Source organism: Lathamus discolor, chromosome 6 (assembly GCF_037157495.1).
Source record: "Lathamus discolor isolate bLatDis1 chromosome 6, bLatDis1.hap1, whole genome shotgun sequence".
Lineage (NCBI taxonomy): Eukaryota > Metazoa > Chordata > Aves > Psittaciformes > Psittacidae > Lathamus > Lathamus discolor.
In genome coordinates, this window is record NC_088889.1 from 3,852,123 (window position 1) to 3,862,086 (window position 9,964).

Consider the following 9,964-nt stretch of genomic DNA (forward strand, 5'->3'; position numbering starts at 1 on the left):
CCTCATAGCAGGCTTCTAGTATCTGAAGGGAGCCTGTAGGGATGCTGGAGAAGGACTCTTCGTTAGGGACTGTAGTGATAGGACAAGGGGTAACGGGTTAAAACTTAAACAGGGGAAGTTTAGATTGGATATAAGGAAGAAGTTCTTTACTGTAAGGGTGCTGACGGGCTGGCACAGGGTACCCAAGGAAGTTGTGAATGCTCTATCCCTGGCGGTGTCCAAGGCCAGGTTGGACAGAGCCTTTGGCGACATGGTTTAGTGTGAGGTGTCCCTGCCCATGGCAGAAGGGTTGGAACTCGATGATCTTATGGTCTTTTCCAACCCAAACCATTCTATGGTTCCATGACTCTGTACGGTATCCAGACACCAATGTACTACAATAGCGTGTATGTGCTTTGCAACACTGTGACGCTGCTGATACCATACCCATCAACAAGCATTTTGTAACACAATTAAGCAGGAATAACCAATTAAGCTATGAGAGAGGAAATGAAGGCTTGTGGTATAAAGGCAGAAACAGGTTATGGGAAAACATTCACAAGTAGTAAAGTCTTTAAGGTAAAACACAGGATGAGAAGCATGAAAGGTGTCTGATGAGAGCAGAATAAGCAGGAAGGATGCGTGGTGAAACATGAACAAGCCTGGTCCTAAAATGCAATAAATTGTGAGCAGATGAGATTCCTCTCTGTATGAAGGGTATGGCAAAGCTGGCTGCTAGATAAGGACGGTCTTTTCCACTGTACAAAAGGCTTTCATTTCCAAGTTTAATACGTACGATCGCACCTGTCCGCAGGAGTTTTCTAAATTGGACTTTTCTTTAAAGCGTCTTGGTTGTTGTCTCAATAAGCATAAGCTGAAAAAATGGAATTTTCTTCTGCATTTGGGATAGAGGAGACGGGTTGAGAGATTTGGGGTTTTTCAGCCTGGAGAAGGGAAAGCTCTGGGGAGAACTTGGAGCAGAGGAGAAAGAGATCCTTCTGTGATGGGAGCTGTCTGACTTTGCCTTCGGTTTTGTGATACTGGGAATCACCTTGTAAGTTGACTGTTTCTTTCCCAGCAATTACCAAATGAACCTGGGAAGCTAGATCAGATGCAGGTATTCCTAACAAGTCACCTACATTTAGTCAGGCAGTTCCCATCATTTGTGTTTCATCAGAAACACACTATCTTGTTCTTCTAAGAAAATCACTGTGAAAACACTCTTCTCCCTACTGTTCTCCTTAGAGCATCCTTCACCTCTTTGTTCCTGAAGCTATAAATGAGGGGGTTCAGCATGGGAAAAACAAGGGTATAAAACGCAGAGATCACTTTGTCTGTGTTCATCGAGTGGCTGGAGCTGGGCTGTAAGTATGTGAAGAGGAGGGAGCCATAGAATAACCCAACAGCCATCAGGTGGGAGGTGCAGGTGTAGAAGGCTTTGTGCCTGTTGTCTGCCACATGGATCCGGAGGATGGTGCTGAGGATGCAGGTGTAGGAGACAGCGATGGCCAGGAAGGTGCTGGTTTGTATAAAGCCACAGAGAGTGAGGAGCAGAACCTCGCTGATGTATGTGTTGGAGCAGGAGAGCTCCAGCAGCGGGGGAATATCACAGAAGAAATGGTTGATGACATTGGAGCCGCAGAATGACAACACGAAGGTGAAAGACGTGTGCACCAGCGAAGTCAGACCCCCGCTGAGATAAACCCCAGCTACCAGGGTGGTGCAGACCCTGCGGGACATGACAACAGTGTAGACAAGAGGGTGACATACAGCCACGTAGCGGTCATAGGCCATCGCAGCCAAAAGGAGGCACTCGGCATCAGCAAAGGCAGCGAAGAAAAACATCTGTGTTGCACAGCCAGTGAAAGAAATGGCCTTCTGCTGTGCTAACAGACTCACCAGCATCTTGGGAGCAATGGCAGATGAACAGATAAGGTCTAAGAAAGATAAATTGCTTAGGAAATAGTACATGGGGGTATGAAGGCAGGCACTGAGCTGGAGAAGCATGATGAGGCCAGCATTCCCCACCAAAGTGGTGATGTAGATGAGTAGGAAGAGCCCAAACAAAGGTATCTCCACCTCCAGACGGTCGGTGAAACCCAAGAGAATGAACTCTGTCAGTGTGGTGCAGTTTTCTTCAGGCATCTCATGACCCTGTGTTTGGCTTTGTCAGGGGATCAGTCCTAGTGGGTAGAGCAATGCACAAACAGATTGTATCTTTCAGAAGACAGAAATGTAGGCACCTCAACAAGTATCAGATGGGGAAACCAATGACTTAGATGACGCCCACTGAGAAGAAACTTTAGGAGGACATTCAAAGAGAGCTTTACACACTTTATATCTTAAATTCCCTTCTGTTTATTCCTTTCATATATATATGGATAAGGTGCTGGGACATAGAACTGTGGAATGGTTTGGGTTGGAAGGGACCTTAAAGCTCACCCAGGTCCAAGCCCTGCCATGGGCAGGGACACCTTCCACTAGAGCAGCTTGCTCCAAGCCCCTGTGTCCAGCCTGGCCTTGAACACTGCCAGGGATGGGGCAGCCACAGCTTCTCTGGGCACCCTGTGCCAGCGCCTCAGCACCCTCCCAGGGAAGAGCTTCTGCCTAAGAGCTCAGCTCAGTCTCCCCTTGGGCAGGTTAAAGCTGTTCCCCTTGGCCTGTCCCTACAGGCCCTTGTCCAAAGCCCCTCTCCAGGTTTCCTGCAGCCCCTTCAGGCACTGGAGCTGCTCTAAGGTCTCCCCTTCAGGAGCCTTCTCTTGTCCAGGCTGCCCCAGCCCAGCTCTCTCAGCCTGGCTCCAGAGCAGAGCTGCTCCAGCCCTCACAGCATCTCCGTGGCCTCCTCTGGACTTGCTCCAACAGCTTCACATCCCTCTTGTTTTGTTGCCTCCACAGTTGGACACAGGACTGCAGGGGGGTCTCATGAGAGACATCTGGTCTAGGTCATGCTTGTCTAGCAAGGTTGGACCAGATGATCCTTGAGTTCCCTTCCAATCTGGTATTCTACAATTCTATGACATAAGACCTCAGATGGGATTTTATTTAAGAGCTAGAGCATAGTGCAGGTATAGAAGAAACTTTGAAAGATACATCACCTGATGTAAAACATCAAGTATAACATTTTGCATACTATAAGGTATATATTTGAGTGTAGCTGCAACACATTTACCTGTGTGACCAGTAGAGCAAGGAGTTCTGGCACAGTTAATAACGATCTTTGAGGTAGCAGTGAAATGGAGCACTGGGAAAAATGGATTGAAATGCTGGAACATAAACAGATTTATTACTTTATTTAGACGAAAAGACGACAATTATTTTGGAGCACAAATCATTGAGTCTAAAATTAATTATTTCCTCTCACTCTGAGACTTCTTACAAGCATTTTGTGGGTTCATTTTCCTGAGGCTGATCAATCCTTAAGCAACCGATGAAAAGAAAGCCATGAGTATTGTTTTTAAGCATCTGAGCACAAATATACTGTTAGATTTTCCAAGCATTATTCCCCACTTTACTTTTTGTCTGAAACCAAGTGAATTTGATTCAGTCCCCTACAAAATGAATTTCTGGTCTTAATTTTACCTTTCCAGAAGTTCATCATTTAACTTAACTTTGCCAAAGTTAAGACACTTCTCTGGTGATGGCAGTATAAGTTCGAGGCAGGGCAGATCTTTCTTGCTCACCTTTACATTTCCAGGAAATACAAGGACTGCAGAAGGACATTTAATAACGGAACTGCTAGCAGGTCCTGTAAATATCAGTGCTAAGTGGATAAAAGCACAGCCAAACCAGAAATGTCTATGTTCCTTAATAACGTGTAATAATCTAAGCTGACTCGTTCAGGATAGGATATTGAATGGTTACAGTAGAGCCTGGGGGTTCAGAAAGGAGGGTTGCACTGATCTCACCTGTATTTGGCTTTGTAAAGCTTGGTCTAGATGCAACATCTTCAGTTCCATCTATAATCGCTGCAGAGGGGTAGGTGGGATGCATCGTATCCTGGCTATGGGCGCATCTGTTGATGAGAAAGGACGCCTGCATGACCAATATCAATTCACTGCCAAAAGTTTTGATGGTTAGTGAGATGAATCGCATTTTAGACAGTTTTCTTTGATCTTTTTTCAAGGTCCTTCATTCTTGATGCATCCTAGAATCTGAATCACTTTATGGGTATGACCTTTTACTCCAGATGATGTCCGGGGTGACTCAGGTACCGTGATTCCTAGACTAAGATGACAAGCTCTGCCGAAATTCAATTGTGTTTTAGTTTTGGTTGAGACCAGTTAAACAGTGACCTTGTAACATTACCACTTATTTTAACATTATCACAGGTAATTTGAGAGATTTCTAGTGAAAGTAAGAAAAAGAACCTTTCTGCCCCAAAAAATACTCCATAGTTATGCACATGTGGCTCTTTCCTCCTATTTCCAGCTGTGGTTCATGTTTGGAAACTGAGGCAGAGAAAGCCTAGAAGCTGCTGAGTGGTCTTTGATGAGGACCTGCAAGAGGCAGCAGATCAAAATTTAGGTGTAAAAATTAAAGATAAACCAAATTCCCCCCTTTTTAAAGATATATTCATATTTATTGCTTTCTTTTGTTATCTCATGATGCCACAAAACTTTTCTGAATCCGAAATTCATCCAAAGCAACTGACTTAGAACAATTCCTACACAACTCCCTGAATGGAAGGAAATTTTATGCATTAGGAAACTTACCTACTAGGGAAATATTTGGTTTATTTTCCTGGATGAAGGAAATGTTTCTTTTGAGGAATGTCACAGATTTTATATCTTCCTTTTGGACACGGGAGACCGCGATGTTCTCTAGGGAAGAGCAGAGCAAACAATTAAAGTGCTGCCGGTGTTTGTCTCAGTGTCGAAATACTCCAGTGGAACGATGTGCTGTAAAGGTGTTGTACACACTCTTGGAAATGCTTCTAGTATTTCTTTTGACTGGAATCCCATACAGAGTATTGGTTTTAAGCTTCAAAACAGCTTTGAAATGAGAATGGACATCTTGGCAAATGGAGTCCAAGACCGTGAAGTCAAGTCATTGTGACCTTGAAGCAACAGCTTTCAGGGAAAAAGACTTCCAAATGCACCTCAAAATGATTGTGACAATTTAGAAAATGGAATTCCAGAGGCCATTAGAACTTCTGGTAACAGAATTGTGATCATATCAACTTAAAGGTGAACATTCATGCTAGCTAAGGTCCCTACATTATACAGAAATTACACACCCAGAGAAAGATTTAGAGCAGTTTAAGTTGTTACTTTACTACTTACATTAAGCAGTAGCTAATCTTATTCATTAACATGAATTTCTTTTCAAATAAAGCTAATCCTTGTTCTTTCCTAGAAGAGCCCCAATACTGACTGTGAATAAAGAATATCAAGCAGCGAGGGAAAAATAAAAAAAGCTTTAAATTCAACCACTCCTCACTAGCAAATGCTTAATTTGACAAATGTGCAGCTGATATGTTTTTCTATGAGGAAACTTGGGCAACTCAACATTTTTATTCTCCAGCTAACAAGCTTTATTTGCATGGCTTGTCTTCTCCTTCCTTCTATCTTGTCCATAGGTGCAGAGGAAGCTCAGGCTGGATATAAGGAAGAAGTACTTTATTTGTGAGGGTGGTGAGGCGCTGGCACAGGGTGCCCAAAGAAGTTGTGAATGCTCCATCCCTGGCATTGTTCAAGGTCAGGCTGGACAGAGCCTTGGGTGGCCTGGTCTAGTGTGAGGTGTCCCTGCCCATGGGCAGGGGTTTGGAACTGGATGATCTTAAGGTCCTTTCCAACCCAAAACATTCTATGATTCTACATATGTCCAGAGGCAAGCACGTAAGGTCTTACAGTTTTATTGCTTCTGAACTTGAGACATTCCTCCCAGTAGTCTCCAGTAACATCTGAATGGGATGAGGATAGCTTTGTATGGCATGAAATTTGTGTTGGGCACAAAGGCTCTGGAGGTCAGAGGAGCCCTCAAAATGCATGAAAACACATCCTAACTAGTTTTAGGCATCTAAAAGTTAGCCGGGTTCTTTTAACTATCTGTTTAGCTAACATTGTCAAGAAATGGACACTTCCAAAGGATGGTTCATCCCATTCTAAAATAATTTCAAGGAAAATGGCATGTTTTGCTTTCTGCAGGTCTCTGCCTCCCTGCACTGACTGCAAAATAAGCCCCAACGGTTAGGTCAGGATTGCTTGGTTGAATTTTATGCTGCTGAAATTACACCAAACAGATTCTCTCTTCCTATCCCCATACCCTGTCCTCCAGCACTTACACAGAACACAGGCAGAAGCTCTGGGGTAAAGAGTTCAGAGATGACATCCCTGAGGCAAGACACTACATCTTGACCAAACCAATCACATGGGAGGAAAGCAAAGCACCACGGCAGAACCGATCTTTAACTTTCCTATTTCAAACTGTCTTTGAAGAGATGGGAAAGCTCCTCAGAGGCCTGCAGTAGGCAGCGATGGATATGTTTAGACCTTCCAAATCTCTGGGTAGAGGCTAAACCATGACACAGGAAAGGGATGAAATGGATGCTCTGGTTTGGGGGTAAATGATGTGGGAAAGGCAGTCCAGAATCACAGAATCCCAAGGGTTGGAAGGGACCTAAAAAGATCATCTGGTCCAACCCCCCTGCAAGAGCAGGGTAACCTACAGTACATCACACAGGAACTTGTCCAGGCGGGCCTTGAATATCTCCAGTGTAGGAGACTCCACAACCCCCCTGGGCAACCTGTTCCAGTGCTCTGTCACTCTTACAGTAAAGAAGTTCTTCCTGATGTTAACGTGGAACTTCCTATGCTCCAGTTTACACCCATTACCCCTTGTCCTATCACTGGATATCACTGAAAAAAGCCTAGCTCCATCATCCTGACACCCACCCTTTACATATTTGTAAACATTGATGAGGTCACCCCTCAGTCTCCTCTTCTCCAAATTTTAGGAAGAATCCAGAGCTCAAACATCTCTATATAGGCTGTGGACACTGCTTATCTGAGCTTAGGAGAGGACTTTGTGTCTCTCTTCTGGTGCGGTTGTGCTTTTCAGCAGAGCTGGTTAGCCCAGGGCCCCGGGCAGTGCCAGTGCTGTGGGACAGCACAAAGCAGGCCTGCAGGAGCCACAGAGCCCACGTGGATCTGAGGAGAAAACAGCCGTCCAAGCACCAGAGGGGGATACACTGAGGAAGAGCCTCCTTCACCTGCATCGGGGTTTGTCACCATGGACAAGGAGTGCCTGTGGCCTTCTGATTTAGACACGCCCCCCCCCCCTCCCCTTTCCAGCCTGGATAATGAAGCAGCAGGACCAGAAGCAGGACCAGCTTCCAAGCTCCTGAAGAAAGATGCTGCCTGTCAGACCAACATCACCACACAAGGCAGGGGCCATGCCCACAATGAGGACAGGAGCTGGTCCTGTGCTACAGCGCCTGTCAGCAACGGAAGGCAGGAGCTGAACCAGAAGATCCACAGTAAACTCTGGATCCACATAGCAAGAAAATGCCTGGAGATAAAGCACCGAATGCTCCCCGTGGCAGTGCAGAGGTCCACAGGCATGTTGCGGTCCTCAGTGCCCAGAATGAGGCAGGCTGCGGCTGGGTACCTGCGGCCACGCAAGGGCTCTGCCCATGTGGCAAAAGCAAAGCAGCTCAGACAGAAGGAATGGGTCATGCAGCAGCAGGTTCTGGCATCCCTCACCTGTACTGCGGTCCCTATGACACCGTGCTCCTGCCTGGATTGTATCTCCTCCTCCCCCCAAGTTCCAGGGGAGGAGATCAGGCAGGCATTCCTGGAGGCCAGGACCCTGCCCAGCACATCCTGCAGCTCTGGGAATGAAATGGGCACAGACACCAAGGGTGCGCCAAGGACACCCTGTAGCATGGTGAAGGACTCGGCAGGGCCAGCACCCACCCTTGTGTCCCCAAGCCTTGTCCCAGCGTTCTCTGCTATGGACACCAAGCCAGAGAAGGCACAGGGAGCACACATGTGCTCAGCCCATGAAGGCTTCATGGCACGAGCAAGAGTAGCCCCACAGAGCCATTGTGGCTGCTGCAAGAAACAAACTAAACCTGCTGATGGCAGCTTCTCAAGTGGGATAGCCCCTCGGGAGAGCACCACGAGCAGCACCAGCAGGGAAGGGAATGCAGCATCCAAGCCCTGGTCGAGTGAACCAAGCCAGGACAAGCAGAAGTGGCGGTACTCAAGGAGGCAGAGCCCTGGCAGCTCTGAGAGCTCCCTAAGCTGTGGGACATGGTCCCAGGCCACCTCCAGGAGCACAGACAGGCAAAGCAGATGGACTCCTGATGGCCTCTCAAAGGGAAGCCCACCCGAGATGGCTCCAACTTCAAGCCCCTGCTGCACACAGGGGATCCCCAGCCAGCACAGCCCATCCTCGCAGCAGCACTGCAGTTCCGCTGTCACCAGGAACGTGAGCTCATGCCAGCCATGCCCAGCCCAGGATGCCCAGGACACTGCAGCAGCATCGACCCTGCGTGCGGTGATGGAGAAGATTCGGCAGCGGCGAAGGAAGTTGTCCTCATCCCCGGAGAGGTCTCCCACTGAATGCAGCTAACATGGTGCGGAGAGGCAGGGCCAATCTTCCCAGGGCTCCTGTTCTCCATGAGCCCTCTGTTCTTGTAAATAAACACGTTGATGGTTCTCCAAAGATGTATGCAAGTAGACTAAGCCCTGCTGCAGGGGCAGGGATGTGAAAAGGAAGGTGGGCTCAGGGACACAGAGGAAGCTGTGCTGTCCCAGCAGGAGGACCTGGCCAAGAGGAGAAGCCTGGGCAAGGTGGGTTCTGCTCCTAGAGCTCCTTCTCAGCCCTGCCCTGCCCAGCCCCTTCTGCCACCCTGCAGGGCAGGTCCTCTGGCTCAACTTCACTTGTTCTCCAAGCCTTCCCTGAGAGCAGCTCCCTGCAGCCCCATCCCAGGCACCTTTGGGGACCACAGGGCTCTCTGAGTGCCTGTAGCTGCCTCTCAGGGGCAGCTCCACAGCAGTTTGCCCAGACACAAGCTCATTGACCAGACAAGATGATGCCAGTGTCCAGCTGCAGGGCCGAGGTCCTCGATACCTACAGCACGTCTCTTGAGCCAGTTGCTGTACTGACATGTCTATGCTGTGCCCCACATCCTCAAGATCTCCTGCTAAAATGCATACATCATGGACCACTCCAGCTGTGCCGCTGTGCTCATCACCTCAACCAAGCTCCTCATTATCATCTCCTACACCTGCATCACAGTTGCCATCCACAGGATCTATGTCCAAAGGCAGGCAAAAAGCCTTCTCCACCTCTGCTTCCCACCTAATTCCTGCAGCCATATTTTATGGAACAGGCTTCTTCATGTACACACAGTTCACAATTCTCTATGGAGCACAAGAATAATTGCTTACTTTTATGCTCTGGTGATTCCCATGCTGAATACTATGATGTACAGTCTGAGGAACAGGGAGGTCAAACCACCCCTTCAAAGAGCAGTAGCAAGGCTGTGTTTCTCTGAGTACCACAGTACTCCGAGAGGAGTCTTAAAGCTGTCTAATATGTGGACACATGAGCACAACTGACATCTCTGGTTCAGGCATTAGAACAGGCTGCCCAGGGCACTTGGCAGTGTTGGGGAACAGTTGGACTTGATTTCCTTAAAGGTCTTTTCCAACCTGGTTGATTCTATGATTATGGGACTTGACTCACACCCTGGCAGACTGATTTTGAGATACATGGTGCAAACTATGGCCCGATTGTGCTTGCTGTTGCAGTTGGATTCTTGGCATGCTGGTTCATGCATAGGATAGCCCACAGGATGTAGATATATGAGACCAGAGTGACCACAAAGGCTCTGCCCCCAGTGGCTCCAGCAACTGTGAGAATTACCAGTTCCCTACTGTAAGGAGATGAGCAGGAGAGGGCCAGCATGGGAGGGGTATCACAGTAATATTGTCCAACTTCATCAGAAAGACAAAAAGAGAGTATAAACATCAAA

The 9,964-nt window shown here is 47.6% G+C and overlaps 1 protein-coding gene and 1 long non-coding RNA gene across 2 annotated transcripts; both read right to left on the minus strand.

Moving 5' to 3' along the window:
* Positions 1 to 1,185: 1,185 nt before the first annotated feature.
* On the minus strand, positions 1,186 to 3,649 carry LOC136016403 (olfactory receptor 5AS1-like). Its single transcript, XM_065683548.1, has 2 exons — positions 3,149 to 3,649; positions 1,186 to 2,162 (listed from the first exon to the last, which is right to left on the minus strand). The coding sequence occupies exon 2, from the start codon at positions 2,122 to 2,124 to the stop codon at positions 1,186 to 1,188; it is 939 nt and encodes a 312-aa protein (XP_065539620.1). The 5' UTR covers positions 2,125 to 2,162; positions 3,149 to 3,649.
* Positions 3,650 to 3,730: 81 nt separating this feature from the next.
* On the minus strand, positions 3,731 to 4,793 carry LOC136016404 (uncharacterized). The gene is made up of 3 exons (XR_010613596.1): positions 4,692 to 4,793; positions 4,347 to 4,475; positions 3,731 to 3,991 (listed from the first exon to the last, which is right to left on the minus strand). It is a non-coding gene; the product is annotated as an uncharacterized LOC136016404 (long non-coding RNA).
* Positions 4,794 to 9,964: the final 5,171 nt, after the last annotated feature.

Bases quoted from the DNA above. Each gene is read 5' to 3' on its own strand.
- LOC136016403 (XM_065683548.1), bottom strand. From the start codon at position 2,124: ATGCCTGAAGAAAACTGCACCACACTGACAGAGTTCATTCTCTTGGGT.